Source organism: Oncorhynchus tshawytscha, linkage group LG07 (genome assembly GCF_018296145.1).
Source record: "Oncorhynchus tshawytscha isolate Ot180627B linkage group LG07, Otsh_v2.0, whole genome shotgun sequence".
NCBI lineage: Eukaryota > Metazoa > Chordata > Actinopteri > Salmoniformes > Salmonidae > Oncorhynchus > Oncorhynchus tshawytscha.
In genome coordinates, this window is record NC_056435.1 from 57,168,543 (window position 1) to 57,187,560 (window position 19,018).

Genomic DNA, 19,018 nt, shown 5'->3' on the forward strand with positions numbered 1-19,018 from the left:
AGAGACTAGTCTACTCACATGAACGTTCATTAAAAGAAACCACACACACACGTACTCTCTCACACACTTACGCACACACATGTACTCTCTCTCACACACACACACACACACACACACACACACACACACACACACACACACACACACACACACACACACACACACTCAAATGTCTGTTTTCTGTCTCTCTATCTCTCTAAAGAGTCAGCAGCCGGGAGCACCCCAGCCTGTTTATCAGCAGAATGGTAATTCTCCATTCTCTCAGTCTTTCTCTCTCTTCTTTTGTCTCCCTCTCCTTTATCCTCTATCTATTCTGTTTGTGATTGGGATGTCTGTGGAGGAAGGTTTTGAAAGGAGCTTGTACTGAGGACTTAGTGATGTTTTGGCTGCCATAGCTGATGACTTTCCTCTCTCTCTCTCTACTTTTCTATCTATTGCTTTCTCTCTCTCTCTCTCTCTCTCTCTCTCTCTCTCTCTCTCCTTTTCTCTCTATTGCTTTCTCTCTCTCTATCTCTCACTCTCACTCTATCTCTCTTCTCTCTCAGTGCTCGTCACAGGGAAGCGATGGTTCATCATCTGCCCAGTGGAGGAGACTCCCACCTCCAACCAGGATGGGACTGCAAACATGTCTGCCGATGGGACTACAACTACTCAACATGATGGGACTACAACTACTCAACACGATGGGACTACAACTACTCAACACGATGGGACTACAACTACTCAACATGATGGGACTACAGCTACTCAACATGATGGGACTACAACTACTCAACATGATGGGACTACAACTACTCAACACGATGGGCCTACAACTACTCAACATGATGGGACTACAACTACTCAACATGATGGGACTACAACTACTCAACATGATGGGACTACAACTACTCAACACGATGGGACTACAGCTACTCAACATGATGGGACTGCAACTACTCAACATGATGGGACTGCAACTACTCAACATGATGGGACTGTTCAGCCTGATGGAAGTGTTGTGCCAGGTAAGTCTGCCGATTGTGGCACTGCAGGGACTGCTTCAGACAGAGGTGACTTTGTTTCTATGTGACCATTTGAGTACTATGTCATCCTGGTGGAGTAACGGTACCATGTTGTCCTCTAGTGCTAAACGAATGAACCACATCCTCAATATATGTGCTTTAGTTTGAAATATTATCTGTTTAAGGTCTTTGGATGTGGGCCTGTTGTACATTTGTAGACAAATAGGATGTTACTCTTATATTGTGTCTTCTTTCAGTTCTTCCTGCAGTATCAGCGTCCTCCTCCATAGCTAACTCTGTGTCTGGGTGGAGTGGAGGCTTCAACTACGAGGGCTATGGCCTCTGTAGCCCTCCCATCCTGTCCTCCACAGACCCTCTCCTCCTGGCTATGTCCCATGTCTCAGCTCCCTCTGGCCCCCCATCTGTCCAACCAGGCCATCCTCCAGAGGGCCAGGCCCACAGCTCTATCCTGCCCAGGCTGCATCACACCCAGTCAGCCTTGGCTCTGCCAGTGGCCCCCTCTGGAGGTCTCCGTAGCTCCCTGCCTGGAGAGGAGCACCAGGGGGGAGGGCGTCTTCGTGCCATCTCCCCCATCCATGCCGTCCAGAAGATGGCGGAGATGGCATGTGCTGCCTCCATGGTGGAGGAGGTGCCCTGCTGCCCACTGGCCATGCCAATGTTCCTGGATGTGAGTGGTGGAGCCCAGGGGAAATCAGCTCCTCTCACCCTTCTGCCCTCCCAGGACCCCTCTACCTCCTCAGCCAGAGAGTCCCTCCAACTCTCCTACCCCTCCGTTGCCCGCCCTGACCGCTCCCAGCCGCCTGTGGTGCTCCAGCAGCCCTTCTCCATGGGTGGATCAAAGGCCCCCTCGCTACCCCAGAGCCCTGCCCCCCACCAGCACACGGCAGGGGGGCACAGTGAGTCAGATGGGGAGGGGCGAGGGGTGGGTGGCCGAGGGGGCTTTGTGGACAGCACCATCAAGACTCTGGACGAGAAGCTGAGGACCCTGCTGTACCAGGAGTACGCCCCCATGTATCCATCAGGCAGTGCTGCGGAGACGCCAGGCTCGGGGACGGAGTACGTCCAATCCCCTCCTGGCCCAGACAGCTCCACCTTGGCTTCAGGAAGCAGCACTCCCCGACCTATGGGGGAGGGGCACTACCGGACAGGGGAACAACTGGTAAACACAGAACCTTTATTCCGTATAAATCATAGAATGGCACCCTATTATTCCCTAAATAGTGCAATACATTTGGGATGCAACCATACTTTCTGTTCTGAGATTTGTTTAGTCCTTAAAAGTAACTTCATTCACACCCCAGACTACATGTAAAGTACATGTAATCTATGTCCACCATTCATCCTTAAATGTTGACCATTATCCCACTGCTCTTTATTCTCTCCCTGTCAACTGTCTTTCTCTGTTTCACTTCTCTCTTTTCTCATCCCTCCCTCCCTCCCTCCCCACTCCTTCTTTCAGCCTCAGATTCCAGAGAGGATGGACAGTTTGAGCACGTTGAGTGATTCTGCGGTGTGTGGTATGTACATTATATAGTGTGGTATGTACATTATATAGTGTGGTATGTACATTATATAGTGTGGTATGTACATTCTATAGTGTGGTATGTACATTATATAGTGTGGTAAGTACATTCTATAGTGTGGTATGTACATTCTATAGTGTGGTATGTACATTATATAGTGTGGTATGTACATTCTATAGTGTGGTATGTACATTCTATAGTGTGGTATGCACATTCTATAGTGTGGTATGAAGGTTACAACATTATTGTGATCCCTCAAACAGCTGTCTATGACAGTGATCAATTTCAAGATCCACAGAGGTTTCAGTTATTTTCCTTTAACCTATTGAACAGCTCTTATTGTAGTCATTAGAGAACCTGGGCATTCAGTCTCTCTCTCTCTGTCTGAAGCTCCCATGTCTAGGAGACAAAACGTACCACACTCTACCTCCTGCTCTGGCTCTGGATCCAGAGGCCAGTTTAAGGTACTTTACTGTGTTACATTTTTCTTCCCCAAGGCCACTATTTACTACTACCTCTTAGTGACTCCATCTACCTACAATGCCTGACTAATGTCTTATAATTTGAGTTTGTGATATTGTGGATTACTATTATAATTCCCTGTTTGTTTCATTTCTGCAAAGTAGGTATAAACATGTCAGAGCTCTTTAAATAATAACTTTATTATCTATAGATGATCACAGGCCTTCCTGATGTGGTGACGCAAGGAGAGCGGAAGCAGAGGAGTTGGAGCAGCGCTGCCTCCCCGGCGCACCCTGCTGGCCATCTCTCAGACTACCGCAGCAGTGCCCAGGCCGCCTCCACCATTATCGGACGTTTCTCAGTGATCAGCACCGAGGACGACGTCACCCTGAGGAGCTATGACAGCCGCTACTCCGCCCCGCCAGACTTCTACCTTGATACACCCCCCACCATGGCCAAACGGGGGTCGTTGACACACGCCTCCACATCCACCTCTGTTGATGTTACAGTCTACGCTCACGCGCGCTTCCTGTCCTCGGACTCGGGGGCGGAGAGTAGTCCGGCCAAGCTGGCCCCGGCCACGCCCTCTCGCCACGGTCGCTCAGGGGAGCGTAGAGGAAGTGACCTCATGAAGAGAGCGGTGGCTTTCCTGCGCCGTTCAGGCCGTAGTAGTAGTGTGCAGAGCTCTGATTCGCTGAGCCGGCAGGGGGGCGTGCATGGCTCGGCGTATGTGAGCAGTGATAATGACTCTGAGTTAGAGGACTCGGATATAAAGAGAGAGCTGACCAGACTCAGGGAGAAGTAAGTCAGCTGTGTGTTTGTGTGTGTGGGTGTGTCTGAGTCTAGAAGAGCATAATCTGAGTAAGTCAACTTACCCTTTATCTAAAACCTTTCTCTCCCCTCCATCCATCTCCTCCACCCAGACATTTAAAGGAGCTCTCGGAGCTGCAGGCACACCACAGAGGGGAGATAGAGCTGCTGTACCGCAGGCTGGGTAAAGCCACCTCACCCCCCCTGGGTCTCTCTCACTCAGTTCCCCCCAAGCGGAGGAGCAAGCACAAGCACAAACTGAAGGCTGAAAAACTCCTCAGTCCTCTGGTACAACAGCTTAGGCATGTCACCACCAAAACCAGCGACTCTGGCAAAACCAGTGAGTACAAGGCACCAAAACCAGTAATTTATGAAAGATGATCTGAAAGATCCTTCTGGAAGGGACTGAAACAGGCTTGTCTGCATGATTTAAGGCAGACAGGTCCTCTTGTGTCAGGCAAGGTAACTGTCATAATTTGAATGGAGTAGCAGGGCTAAGTTGTAATAATGTCTCTATGTCTATGTCCAAATGGCAACATATTCCCTATTTTGTGCACTACTTTTGACCAGAGCCCCATATGAGCCCTGATCAAAATTAATCCAGTTAATAGGGAATAGGGTGCCATTTGTGATGCACATAATGTCTCTCTGTGCAGGTTATTGTGTGTAATATTTAAGTTGGTCTGTCTGTGCAGGTGAGACTACAGTCAGTCTGAACGGGTCTCCAGCCAAAGCTCCAGTACAGTCGGACAGAAGAGCCCGTTCAGGTACCAGTCACTTGGATACCTCCACCTCTGAACCTGTCCATACCAAGCAGCCCTGCTCCCTCAAGGGTTCCCTCTCTTCAGACAACTTCTACGCTGGAGCTGGACTACACGGAGAGAGGACAGGACCACAAGCTTCACCAGGCCAAGGTGACCTACAATCTACACACCCCAGCCATGCAAATGGAGAACATTATCACTAGGTTTACAAAATTCAGGTATCTTTCAAAATTACCATATTTTCTAAAACTCCTGGTCGGAGGAATCCAGATTTCCTGCTTATTCCGTCCTGAGTAAATATTCCAACCTTGATTTCGGGAAAACCTGGGAATTTTGGGACAAGGTGCAAATGATGGAACATGTAAAGTCTTATCACAGGTACAGAGAAGGATCAAAACTGAAGTAGGATGGTGCAACGTTTCGGTCACATCGACCTTAATCAGGCATCTGCAGCCTTTAACCTTTATGGTTCTGACATGGGTTATTGTTTGAACTCATCTCTAATGTGTGTTCTGTCCAGAGCTGTGTGCTCTTCTTACCCTAGTGTCTTGTGTTTCCTCTCCTCCTCCTCTCCTCTTCCTCCTCTCCTCCTCTTCTCCTCCTCTCCACAGGCTGGCCGTCTTACCCTCCACCGCCAGAGAGAGTGACCTATAAATCCAGTAGCAAACCACGCGCTAGATTCCTCAGTGGGCCTGTGTCTCTGTCTATCTGTTTGTATCTCCTCCTCTCCTCTCCTCCTCCTCTCCCCCAAGCACTCCACCACTCACTCTGCTCCTCGTCTTAATGCACTTCTCTCCTTCCTCTCCTCCTCCTCTCCTCCCTCGCTCCACCACTCACTCTGCTCCTTGTCTTCCTGCACTTCTCTCCTTCCTCTCCTCCTCCTCTCCTCCCTCGCTCCACCACTCACTCTGCTCCTCGTCTTCCTGCACTTCTCTCCTTCCTCTCCTCCTCCTCTCCTCCCTCGCTCCACCACTCACTCTGCTCCTTGTCTTCCTGCACTTCTCTCCTTCCTCTCCTCCTCCTCTCCTCCCTCGCTCCACCACTCACTCTGCTCCTTGTCTTCCTGCACTTCTCTCCTTCCTCTCCTCCTCCTCTCCTCCCTCGCTCCACCACTCACTCTGCTCCTCGTCTTCCTGCACTTCTCTCCTTCCTCTCCTCCTCCTCTCCTCCCTCGCTCCACCACTCACTCTGCTCCTTGTCTTCCTGCACTTCTCTCCTTCCTCTCCTCCTCCTCTCCTCCCTCGCTCCACCACTCACTCTGCTCCTCGTCTTCCTGCACTTCTCTCCTTCCTCTCCTCCTCCTCTCCTCCCTCGCTCCACCACTCACTCTGCTCCTCGTCTTCCTGCACTTCTCTCCTTCCTCTCCTCCTCCTCTCCTCCCTCGCTCCACCACTCACTCTGCTCCTCGTCTTCCTGCACTTCTCTCCTTCCTCTCCTCCTCCTCTCCTCCCTCGCTCCACCACTCACTCTGCTCCTCGTCTTCCTGCACTTCTCTCCTTCCTCTCCTCCTCCTCTCCTCCCTCGCTCCACCACTCACTCTGCTCCTTGTCTTCCTGCACTTCTCTCCTTCCTCTCCTCCTCCTCTCCTCCCTCGCTCCACCACTCACTCTGCTCCTCGTCTTCCTGCACTTCTCTCCTTCCTCTCCTCCTCCTCTCCTCCCTCGCTCCACCACTCACTCTGCTCCTCGTCTTCCTGCACTTCTCTCCTTCCTCTCCTCCTCCTCTCCTCCCTCGCTCCACCACTCACTCTGCTCCTTTTCCTCTTGCAATGCTCTCCTTCCTCTCCTCCTCCTCTCCTCCCTCGCTCCACCACTCACTCTGCTCCTCGTCTTCCTGCACTTCTCTCCTTCCTCTCCTCCTCCTCTCCTCCCTCGCTCCACCACTCACTCTGCTCCTTTTCCTCTTGCAATGCTCTCCTTCCTCTCCTCCTCTTTTCTCCTCTTCTCATGTCCTCTTCTTTTATCTTCATTGGTTCTCCTCCTCTTTACTGTCTCACTCCTATCCCTCATCTCTTCATCTCCTCCTCTTCACTGTCTCACTCCTATCCATCATCTGTTCATGTCCTCCTCTTCACTGTCTCACTCCTATCCCTCATCTCTTCATCTCCTCCTCTTCACTGTCTCACTCCTATCCATCATCTGTTCATGTCCTCCTCTTCACTGTCTCACTCCTATCCCTCATCTCTTCATCTCCTTTTATTTACTGTCTCACTCCTATCCCTCATCTCTTCATCTCCTCATCCTCTAGCTTATCTCTTTTCCTCTAGCTTTTCTCTTCTCCCCCCATCCCACCTTCTCCTCTGTGTCTCTCTGAGCTAGTTCAAATCAAATCAAATCAAATTTATTTGTCACATACACATGGTTAGCAGATGTTAATGCGAGTGTAGCGAAATGCTTGTGCTTCTAGTTCCGACAATGCAGTAATAACCAATGAGTAATCTAACCTAACAATTCCTAAACTACTACCTTATACACACAAGTGTAAAGGGATAAAGAATATGTACATAAAGATATATGAATGAGTGATGGTACAGAACGGCATAGGCAAGATGCAGTAGATGGTATCGAGTACAGTATATACATATGAGATGAGTAATGTAGGGTATGTAAACAAAGTGGCATAGTTTAAAGTGGCTAGTGATACATGTATTACATAAAGATGCAGTAGATGATATAGAGTACAGTATATACATATACATATGAGATGAGTAATGTAGGGTATGTAAACATTATATTAAGTAGCATTGTTTAAAGTGGCTAGTGATATATTTTACATCAATTTCCATCAATTCCCATTACTAAAGTGGCTGGAGTTGAGTCAGTGTGTTGGCCACAGCCACTCAATGTTAGTGGTGGCTGTTTAACAGTCTGATGGCCTTGAGATAGAAGCTGTTTTTCAGTCTCTCGGTCCCTGCTTTGATGCACCTGTACTGACCTCGCCTTCTGGATGATAGAGGGGTGAACAGGCAGTGGCTCGGGTGGTTGTTGTCCTTGATGATCTTTATGGCCTTCCTGTGACATCGGGTGTTGTAGGTGTCCTGGAGGGCAGGTAATTTGCCCCCGGTGATGCATTGTGCAGACCTCACAGCCCGACAGGATGCGCTCGATTGTGCATCTGTAGAAGTTTGTGAGGGCTTTTGGTGACAAGCCAAATTTCTTCAGCCTCCTGAGGTTGAAGAGGCGCTGCTGCGCCTTCTTCACGACGCTGTCTGTGTGGGTGGACCAATTCAGCTTGTCCGTGATGTGTACGCCGAGGAACTTAAAACTTACTACCCTCTCCACTACTGTCCCATCGATGTGGATATGGGGGTGATCCCTCTGTTGTATCCTGAAGTCCACAATCATCTCCTTTGTTTTGTTGACTTTGAGTGTGAGGTTATTTTCCTGACACCACACTCCGAGGGCCCTCACCTCCTCCCTGTAGGCCGTCTCGTCATTGCTGGTAATCAAGCCTACCACTGTAGTGTCGTCCGCAAACTTGATGATTGAGTTGGAGGCGTGCATGGCCACGCAGTCGTGGGTGAACAGGGAGTACAGGAGAGTGCTCAGAACGCACCCTTGTGGGGCCCCAGTGTTGAGGATCAGCGGGGTGGAGATGTTGTTACCTACCCTCACCTCCTGGGGTCGGCCCGTCAGGAAGTCCAGTACCCAGTTGCACAGGGCGGGGTCGAGACCCAGGGTGATGAGCTTGGAGGGTACTATGGTGTTAAATGCTGAGCTGTAGTCGATGAACAGCATTCTCACATAGGTATTCCTCTTGTCCAGATGGGTTAGGGCAGTGTGCAGTGTGGTTGAGATTGCATCGTCTGTGGACCTATTGGAGCGGTAAGCAAATTGGAGTGTCAGGTAGAGTGGAGGTGATGTGGTCCTTGACTAGTCTCTCAAAGCACTTCTTGATGACGGAAGTAAGTGCTACTGGGCGGTAGTTGTTTAGGTCAGTTACCTTAGATTTCTTGGGAACAGGGACAATGGTGGCCCTCTTGAAGCATGTGGGAACAGCAGACTGGGATAAGGATTGATTGAAAATGTCCGTAAACACACCAGCCAGCTGGCCTGCGCATGCTCTGAGGACGCGGCTGGGGATGCTGTCTGGGCCTGCAGCCTTGCGAGGGTTAACACGTTTAAATGTTTTACTCACGTCGGCTGCAGTGAAGGAGAGTCCGCAGGTTTTGGTTGCGGGCCGTGTCAGTGGCACTGTATTGTCCTCAAAGCGGGCAAAAAAGTTATTTAGTCTAGTTAAATGTTTCTCTCTGTCTGTTGTGCTTGGCTGATGAGTGGTGCATGTACAGTATAGTGATGCACTGCAGCAGCACTGTGTGCTCAGCTCACTCTTACCCTCCTCTCCTGCCTGTCTGCTCAGCACAGATCCTCTCAATGTATCCCAGTCTCTGCCCCTGCAGTCCTACGTAGTGGACCCCGTCTGCATGGCTACACACAGCCACTGTTATGTTGTGCCCCGTTGGTTAGGATCTCTCTCTCTCTTTCGCTCTCGTTTTCTCTCTCAGACCTCTTACAGTTCTGTAGCTCACTTCTGGAGTGACTGCATGATTGGCCTTGTCCATCAGTATTCAGATAGTTGACTGAACCATGCTTTCCCACAGTGTTATGTACTGTATATGTGATAATGTTGCATATGGCCATTGAGCAGCTCTGTGCAGCAGCGTGTCTGTATGTTTGTAGACTTACACTGCGTGTTTTTGTCTTCATGCTGCATGGATTCCTAACTCTGTTTGTCCCCTAGGGTCAACTCTGAAACGACTCTGCCTTGGAAAAGAGCGTGGAAGGGGTAAGTGTAACTTGCAGCAAAGACATTAGCCATTTAGAAAACCCCAATCTATGTGTATTATGTATTTATTGTAGCTACTCCTATACCTTGTTTTCCTTCCCCAAAGTTGCTCTCATAATGCATTTTATAAACAGGATTGGCCATCTAGTGTTAATGGTAGCTACCTTTAGTTAAAATAACATGCTTTAGCAACAGAGCTAGTTTGAACTTGAGGCGGGTGTGAACAGTATGTTCATCTCCCAGGGACTGGAGCAGGCCCAGGTGCATCCACCCAGCCACCCCAACAACAGACAGCCAGCTCTACTTCTCCCCACCAGACAGTAGCAGGGCTGGCCCAAGCCCAGGCCAACAACAGCAACAACAAGACAGGCACCTACACCGGCACCTACATGGGCTCCTACACAGAGTCCTTCACAGACTCCCTTCACAGGATAGTGGATGATTGGACCATGGAGGCCCTGGGTGTCGCCCGGCGCCCACGGACCAGCTCCCTCAGCCTCAGAGGGCAACCACTTTGGAACGAGGACCCCGGGGGGCCCAGAACAAGAGACAGACTGTTCAGTGCTCCAGATGTGAGTAGTTGTTCGATACGGTATGTATGTGAGTTTATGTATTATCCATTATTTAGTGGTGGTGTAGCTAAATGTAATGTATGTTTTGTGTTTGTGGGGGTAGCGTGTGTATAGTTTAGGCCTGGGTTCAAATTGTGTTTGTTTTCTATCAAATTATGAAATGATTTAACCTCTCTGGGATATTTGGGACGGTAGCGTCCCACCTCTCCAACAGCCAGTGAAAGTGCAGGGCGCCAAATTCAAAACAACAAAAATGTCATCATTAAAATTCCTCAAGCATACAAGTATTTTAAACCATTTTAAAGATAAAATTCTTGTTAATCCAGCCACAGTGTCTGATTTCAAAAATGCTTTACAGCGAAAGCACCACAAACGATTATGTTAGGTCACCACCAACTCACTGAAAAACACAGCCATTTTTCCAGCCAAAGAGAGGAGTCACAAAAAGCACAAATAGAGGTAAAATTAATCACTAACCTTTGATGATCTTCATCGGATGACACTCATAGGACTTCATGTTACACAATGCATGTATGTTTTGTTCGATAAAGTGCATATTTCTATAAAGAAATCTCATTTTACATTGGCGCGTTACGTTCAGTAGTTCTAAAACATGCAGTGATTGTGCAGAGAGCCACATCTATTTACAGAAATACTCATTATAAATGTTGATGAAAATACAAGTGTTATACATGGAATTAGAGATATACTTCTCCTTAATGCAACCGCTGTGTCAGAGTTCAAAAAAACTTTACGGAAAAAACGTACCATGCAATAATCTGAGTACAGCATTCAGACAACAAAGCAGCCAAAAAGATATCCGCCATATTGGGTGGTCGACATTAGTCAGAAATAGCATTAGAGATATTCACTTACCTTTGATTTTCATCAAAATGCACTCCCAGGAATCACAGTTCCACAATAAATGTTTGTTTTGTTCGATAATGTCCATCATTTATGTCCAAATAGCTTCTTTTGTTAGGGCATTTGGAAAAACAAATCCAAATGCGCGTTCAGGTCCAGCCGAACATTGGACAAAAAATTCAAAAAGTTCCATTACAGCCGGTAGAAACTTGTCAAACTAAGTATAGAATCAATCTTTAGGATGTTTTTTTCATAAATCTTCAATAATGTTCCAACCGGAGAATTCCTATGTCTGTAGAAAAGCAATGGAACGAGAGCTAACTCTCTCGTGACCGCGCCTCAGAGCCTGTGGCAATCTGCCAGACACCTGGCTCATTCCTCTCTCATTCGGTCCCACTTCACAGTAGAATCCTCAAACAAAGTTCTAAAGACTGTTGACATCGAGTGGAAGCCTTAGGAAGTGCAACATAACCAATATCCCACTGTATCTACAATAGGGGCTGAGTTAAAAAACTTCTGGGTTGGATTTTTCTCAGGTTTTCGCCTGCCATACGAGTTCTGTTATACTCACAGACATCATTCAAACAGTTTTAGAAACTTCAGAGTGTTTTCTATCCAATACTACTACTAATATGCATATATTAGCATCGGGACAGAGTAGCAGGCAGTTTACTCTGGGCACCTTATTCATCCAAGCTACTCAATACTGCCCCCCTGTCACCAAGAAGTTAACTGCATTTGATCGAGCATGTTTGGCACAATAGAACTGATGGAATAGTCCTAAAAGTGCAGATCCTGCCAGCTGGCACGGCAGGCAGACTTAATCAAATGTTTAATGTATTTAAAAGAAAACAAATACTATTTGAAGTCAGGTCTGGTACAGTCAAGGTGAAAGTCTGTGGTGACTGAAAGCTCACCTCCATATCTTTCTCTTCAGGCACCTGCCAGGACAGCCCCTGGCTCTGAAGGCCCCCAGATACCCCTGTCATGGCCGATGATTGACAATCAGGCCCTGTGCTCAGTGATGAAGACCAGCTCTCCGAGACAGGCAGAGTTCCATCCTGGCTACATGCTGGCCCATTCAGGCCCAGACCTGTTTGGGGGGCTGCTGCTCTCGCCTCTCTCGCCCCTCTGTGTAAGCCTTTGGCCTGAGCTGCTGTCCCCCTTGGGTTCAGGGGTGTTTGCTTTACCTGCCGTGCCCCCAACCTGTGGCACCACCACCCCTGGTCCACCCTACGAACCACCCGACCCCAAACCCAGGAACCTCTAACCCCTGCAGCACCATGTCTTCCAACTATGTTTCCAAAATGAGTTATATGTAGTTAGAGCTCTAGTCTTCCCTTACCACAATGTAAACTATTTCTATTTAACCAGCATATATGTATATAATAAGTATTTGAATACACACTGAGTGTACAAAACATTAAGAACACCTTCCTACTATTGAATTGCCCCCCACCTTTTGCCCTTAGAACAGCCTCAAATCGTTGGGGCATGGACTCTACAAAGTGTCAAAAGTGTTCCACAGGGATGCTGACCCATGTTGACAGGGATGCTGGCCCATGTTGACACAGTTGTGTCAAGTTGGCTGGATGTCCTTTGGGTGGTGGACCATTCTTGATAAACACGGAAAACTGTTGAGCGTGAAAAACCCAGTAGCGTTGCAGTTCTTGACATAGACCGGTGCACCTGGCACATACTACCATATCCCATTCAAAGGCACTTAAATATTTTGTCTTGCCCATTCACCCGCTGAATGGCACACATACACAATTCCTGTCTCAATTGTGTCAAGGCTTAACAATATTTTTTAACCTCTTCCTCTTCATCTACACTGATTGAAGTGGATTTAACAAGTGACATCAATAAGGGATCATAACTTTGACCTGGATTCACCTGGTCAGTCTGTCTATGTCATGGAAAGAACATGGAACGTTCTTAATGTATTGTCCACTCAGCGTATGCTGTTATCAATGTGTGTGACATTATCATCCTCAATTGACATACCTCATATTTATGTACATAAAGGACATATGTCTATCTTATCACCTGTGTGAATGTGCTGTAGTGTATATAAATAAGGTGATTGTGCATCCATTCATTTGGTTGTGTATAAAGCTTTTGTGTATTTACATGATCTATTTGTATATTATTCATTCATACTGTATGTCTTTGTACATAAATTGTTCACGTTTGTGTGTAAATCACCCATATGTGTGTACAGTATGTGTATGTATATACAGTAACCCCTGTGTGTTTTTGTGTGAGCATGTGTACATTAGGTGCTGCAGGGCTCTGTCCTAACTCAGCAGAGAGCCATTCACCATCTTGCCATCACTGTGAAGCCTTGTCACCCTGGTTACCAGTCTGGTCACCCTGGTTACCAGCCTTGTCACCCTGTTAACCAGCCGTGTCATCCTGGTTACCAGCCTTGTCACTCTGGTTACCAGCTGTGTCACCCTGGTTACCAGCCTGGTCACCCTGGTTACCAGCCTTGTCACCCTGTTAACCAGCCATGTCATCCTGGTTACCAGCCTGGTCACTCTGGTTACCAGCTGTGTCACCCTGGTTACCAGCCTGAGCCCCTGGTTAAAAGCCTTGTACCCCTGGTTACCAGCCTGAGCCCCTGGTTAAAAGCCTTGTACCCCTGGTTACAAGCCTGGATTATCTGGTTACCATGACCCTCTGCTTTATTACTCTGCTATCTATGTTGTAATATATTTCAACTTCCTCAAACTTCATTGAAATGTGTACAACACAAGTGCTTGAAATAGTCTGAAAAAATTAGGAAGAACTTGAACTTAAAGTGCCTTGAACATTAGTTTCAATTAATTCTGGAGACGAGCATGAGGTCATTTGAGATAAGATAGGATAATGTGGTCATGTTATGTGTATGGTTTAGCCTTTAGAGGTACTAGATATATTTTTGTGGTTCACTTATGAATGTTGTATTTAGGGAAAGAAACTGGTTGGTTAGTTTTAGGTTGCCAATTCAGAATGTTGGGAGCACGACCATGTTATTGGTTGTTTTGTGAATATTTTAATAACAGATGGTAAAGTATCTCCTTTAGCACTGTAATATTCACACAGGGCACTGAAGCTATGTTGGTCCCTTTGTCCTGAAGCTATGTTGGTCCCTTTGTCCAGAAGCTATGTTGGTCCCTTTGTCCAGGAGCTATGTTGGTCCCTTTGTCCAGAAGCTATGTTGGTCCCTTTGTCCAGAAGCTATGTTGGTCCCTGTGTCCAGAAGCTATGTTGGTCCCTTAGTCCAGAAGCTATGTTGGTCCCTTTGTCCAGAAGCTATGTTGGTCCCTTTGTCCAGAAGCTATGTTGGTCCCTTTGTCCAGAAGCTATGTTGGTCCCTTAGTCCAGAAGCTATGTTGGTCCCTGTGTCCAGAAGCTATGTTGGTCCCATAGTCCAGAAGCTATGTTGGTCCCTTTGTCCAGAAGCTATGTTGGTCCCTTTGTCCAGAAGCTATGTTGGTCCCTTTGTCCAGAAGCTATGTTGGTCCATTTGTCCTGAAGCTATGTCGGTCCCTTTGTCCTGAAGCTATGTTGGTCCCTTTGTCCAGAAGCTATGTTGGTCCCTTTGTCCAGAAGCTTGTACAAAGCAATAGCTACACCATTTTTTTGTCAACACTTACCACAACCTGCATGAACATACACACTGAAGCTTGCACAGCATAAAAGGTGGAGAGTCAGACCGTAGCATTCTCTGGGTGATAACTAGTGTTACTTGGCTGTCATCAACTGAGTAATAATTTCATTGTTAGTCCACGCCTGTTGTTTACAAAGCATGTGACAAAGACAATTTGATTTGATTTGATTAACACCGTGCAATAAACAGTGGATGTTTCATACTTTACTGAAGCAGGCTATAGCTGATTTCTCCTACAGTATGCCTCACTGTAGGTTTGAGTCATTTACCTTAAAGAGCTCCGTATGGTTTTGGTGGGTTAATGCATTAGATGTACACAGGTCCCTTTACACAGGTATGACATATATGGATGTTAGAGGCAGGTATGATATGTGATTTATTGCAGGACCTAAGCAAGTAGACTACTATAAAGACAATGCAATACCTATTGGGATACACATGTCATACTGTATCTTTTGGGTTTGTGTATGGTTATAAAAAGTAATAATGTTCAATTATTAGTGAGTTATGAGTTTCTTCATTGTTATAAAATCAGTGATAATCTGTATCATAAGGATCGTAAGGACACAATAACTCCTGTAGTGCTCTGGGTTGATTACAGAGAAGTCATCTTTTAAATGCACAGTTTTTCTACTGTTCTTCTGTAGTCCTGAGATTCATAACAAGACCAGCCTAGTGTGTAAAAGTCAATGCTTCTTTCAGTTTGGTTTTGTGTTGGATGACACAATAATTTAAATCCTATACAACATACATCATCTTGTACAATAATACAGTCATATCTATCAAAATAGTTCAGAAATCACATTACCTAAACAATCCAAGCAAAGGCTGTCAAGCCTGTGGTTGTGTATGAGATAAACAGTGTCTTTCGATACCTCATAGCTTTCTTTGCCAACCAGTTGGCAATTCTTAGATATTACTGATTTGCTTGTTATGGTTTGAAACTCTTTCGTAACTGTACAGTCATTCAGTCAATTCAGTTTGAATAGAACTTTTTAGTCGAATACTGCAGAACAGATCCATATTTAGATATCCACATACTTTTTTAATGTAGTGTGTATATCTGCTCGTCGAACATCTCATTCCAAAATCATGGGCATTAATATGGAGTTGGTCCCCCCTTTGCTGCTATAACAGCCTCCACTCTTCTGGGAAGAGATGTTGGAACATTGCTGCGGGGACATACTTCTATTCAGACACAAGAGCATTAGTGAGGTCGGGCACTGATGTTGGGCGATTAGGCCTGGCTCACAGTCAGCGATCCAGTTTATCCCAAAAGTGGTCGACGGGGTTGAGGTCAGGGCTCTGTGCAGGACAGTCAAGTTCTTCCACACCAATCTTGACAAACCATTTCTGTATAGACCTCGCTTTATGCATGGTGGCATTTGGGATGCTGAAATAGGAAAGGGCCTTCCTCAAACTGTTGCCACAAAGTTAGAAGCAAAGAATCGTCTAGAATGTCATTGTATGCTGTAGCATTAAGATTTCCCTTCACTGGAACTAAGGGGCCTAGCCCGAACCATGAAAAACAGCCTCAGACCATTATTCCTCTTCCACCAAACTTTACAGTTGGCACTATGCTTTGGGGCAGGTAGCATTCTCCTGGCATCCACCAAACCCAGATTTGTCCGTTGGACTGCCAGATGGTGAAGAGTAATTTATCACATCAAAATCCAAAGGCGGCGAGCTTTATACATCTCCAGCCAACGCTTGGCATTGCGTATGGTGATCTTTGACTTGTGTGCGGCTGCTCGGTCATGGAAACCCATTTCATGAAGCTCTCAATTTACAGTTATTGTGCTGACGTTGCTTCCAGGGGCAGTTTGGAACTCAATAGTGAGTATTGCATGATGATTTTTACATGCTACGCTTCCATTTGAAGGGTGTCCACATACGTTTTGTAAATATATATATATATATATATATATATATATATATATATATATACAGTGCATTCAGACTCTTTTTCCACATTTTGTGATGTTACAACCATGTTCTAAAATGGATCAAATAATCCCCCCCCTGTATCAATCTATACACAATACCCTGTAATGATAAAGCAAAAATATGTTTTTCGATTTTTTTGCAAATGTATTAAGACTAAGTACTTTGTTGAAGCACCTTTGGCAGTGATTATAGCCTCAAGTCTTCTTGGGTATGACGCCACAAGCTTGGCACATCTGTAATTGAAGAATTTCTCCCATTCTTCTATGCAGATCCCCTCAAGCTCTGACTGGTTGGATGGTATTTTCAGGTCTCTCCAGAGATGTTCGATTGGGTTGAAGTCTGGGCTCTGGTTGGGCCAAACAACGACATTCAGAGACTTGTCCCGAAGCCACTATTGCGGTCACGGCTTTCTTCCTGGGAAGGAGAGACGGACCAAAACGCAGCGTGGTTGAAGTTCATGGTTCTTTAATAAGAGACACTTAACATGAACAAACTACAAAACAATTAACGTGAAAACCGAAACAGTCCTAACTGGTGCATAAAACACAAAGACAGGAAACAATCACCCACAAAATACCCAAAGAATATGGCTGCCTAACTATGGCTCCCAATCAGAGACAACGATAAACACCTGCCTCTGATTGAGAACCAATCCAGGCAACCATAGACTTACCTAGACACCCAAAAGAACACAACCCCATAAATCTACAAAAAACCCTAGACAAGACAAAACACATAAATCACCCATGTCACACCCTGGCCTAACCAAAATAATAAAGAAAACAAAGATAACTAAGGCCAGGGCATGACAATTGCGTTGTCTTGGCTGTGTGCTTAGGTTTGTTGTCCTGTTGGAAGGTGAACCTTCACCCCAGTCTGTGGTACTGAGCACCCTAAAGCTGGTTTTCTTCAAGGATCTCTTTGTACAACGCTCCGTTCAACTTACCCTCAATCCTGACTGGGCTCCCGCTGAAAAACATCGCCATAGCATGATGCTGCCACCACCATGCTTCACCATTGGGATGGTGCCAGGTTCCTCCAGACGTGATGTTTGTCATTCATATAATCAAGTTGTAGAAATATCTCAAGGATGATCAATGGAAACAGGATGCACCTGAACTCAGTTTTGAGTCTCGTAGCAAAGGGTCTGAATACTTATAAAAATGTATAAGAACCTGTTTTTGCTTTGTCATTATGGAGTACTGTGTGTAGATTGATGAGGGGAAAAAACATGTCAATCCATTTTAGAATAAGGTTGTAACATTCCAAAATGTGGAAAAAGTCAAGGGGTCTGAAAACCTTCCGAATGCACTGTATATACAGTACCGTTCAAAAGTTTGTACACACCTACTCATTATAGGGTTTTTCTTTATTTTTACTATTTTCTACATTGTAGAATAATAGTGATGACTTCAAAACGATAAAATAACACATATGGAATCTTGTAGTATTCCACCCTCAGGGGTGTGTGCTCAGTCCCCTCCTGTACTTCCTGTTCACTCATGACTGCACAGCCAGGCACGACTCCAACACCATCATTAAATTTGCCGATGACACAACAGTGGTAGGCCTGATCACAGACAACGATGAGACAGCCTATAGGGAGGAGGTCAGAGACCTGGCCGTGTGGTGCCAGGACTGGTTGCATCACTACCTGGTATGGCAACTGCTTGGCCTCCGACCACAAGGCACTACAGGGGGTAGTGCGTACGACCCAGTACATCACTGGGACCAAGCTTCCTGCCATTCAGGAACTCTACACCAGGCAGTGTCAGAGGAAGGCCCTAAAAATTGTCAAAGACTCCAGCCACCCTAGTCATAGACTGTTCTCTCTGCTACTGCACGGCAAGCGGTACCGGAGCGCCAAGTCTAGGTCCAAGAGGCTTCTAAACAGCTTCTACCCCCAATCCATAAGACTCCTGAACATCTAATCAAATGGATACCCAGACTATTTGCATTGCCCCCCCCCCCTTTTACACCAGTGCTACTCTCTGTTGTTAACATCTATGCATGGTCGCTTTAATAACTCTACCTACATGTACATATTACCTCATCTAACCGGTGCCCCCACACATTGACTCTGTACCGGTACACCCTGTGTATAGTCTTGCTATTGCTATTTTACTGCTGCTCTTTAATTACTTGTTACTTTTATTTCCTGTTCTTCCTCATATTATTTTTATTTTTAAGCTGCATTGTTGGTTAGGGGCTCGTAAGTAAGCATTTCACTATAAGGTCTACACTATTGTCTTCACTATTATTCTACAATGTAAAAAATAGTAACAATAAAGAAAACCCTTGAATGAGTGAGTAGGTGTGTTCAAACTTTTGACTGGTCCTGTGTATATATGGCTCTGGTGCATAATGTTCTGCTCAGACTCGAATCTTTCATCCCATGTAGAAAGAGACTTGTGTTCTCTGTAAACATCATTTGGCATATGCAGCTATTGATAGGGCTCATAATGCACTCCTCACAGCAAGGCTTTCTCTTTGACCTCTGATCCTTGATGGCACTAGAAGCTCTGCTCTGTGTACGATTGCTCTGCTCTGTGTATGATTGCTTTTACCTGCTCTAGCTCATACTCTCCCTGCACTTTCCTGATCACTG

The 19,018-nt window shown here is 46.2% G+C and overlaps 1 protein-coding gene across 2 annotated transcripts in view; it reads left to right on the top strand.

Annotated features, from left to right (window-relative positions):
• The window catches only part of LOC112255329 (serine/threonine-protein kinase WNK2-like), a 59,406-nt gene extending 47,152 nt beyond the window's left edge, over positions 1–12,254 (top strand). Inside the window, exons 17-27 of one of the 2 annotated variants that reach the window (XM_042324681.1) lie at positions 203–245; positions 546–1,007; positions 1,262–2,184; positions 2,485–2,542; positions 2,939–3,012; positions 3,222–3,811; positions 3,934–4,160; positions 4,516–4,734; positions 9,325–9,369; positions 9,613–9,941; positions 11,743–12,254. In XM_042324681.1, the coding sequence (XP_042180615.1) occupies positions 203–245; positions 546–1,007; positions 1,262–2,184; positions 2,485–2,542; positions 2,939–3,012; positions 3,222–3,811; positions 3,934–4,160; positions 4,516–4,734; positions 9,325–9,369; positions 9,613–9,941; positions 11,743–12,075 (3,303 nt within the window). In that variant the 3' untranslated portion in view covers positions 12,076–12,254. Of the gene's footprint in view, positions 1–202; positions 246–545; positions 1,008–1,261; positions 2,185–2,484; positions 2,543–2,938; positions 3,013–3,221; positions 3,812–3,933; positions 4,161–4,515; positions 4,735–9,324; positions 9,370–9,612; positions 9,962–11,742 lie in introns of both variants that reach the window. The other variant, XM_042324682.1, reaches the window with a different exon arrangement.
• Positions 12,255–19,018: the final 6,764 nt, after the last annotated feature.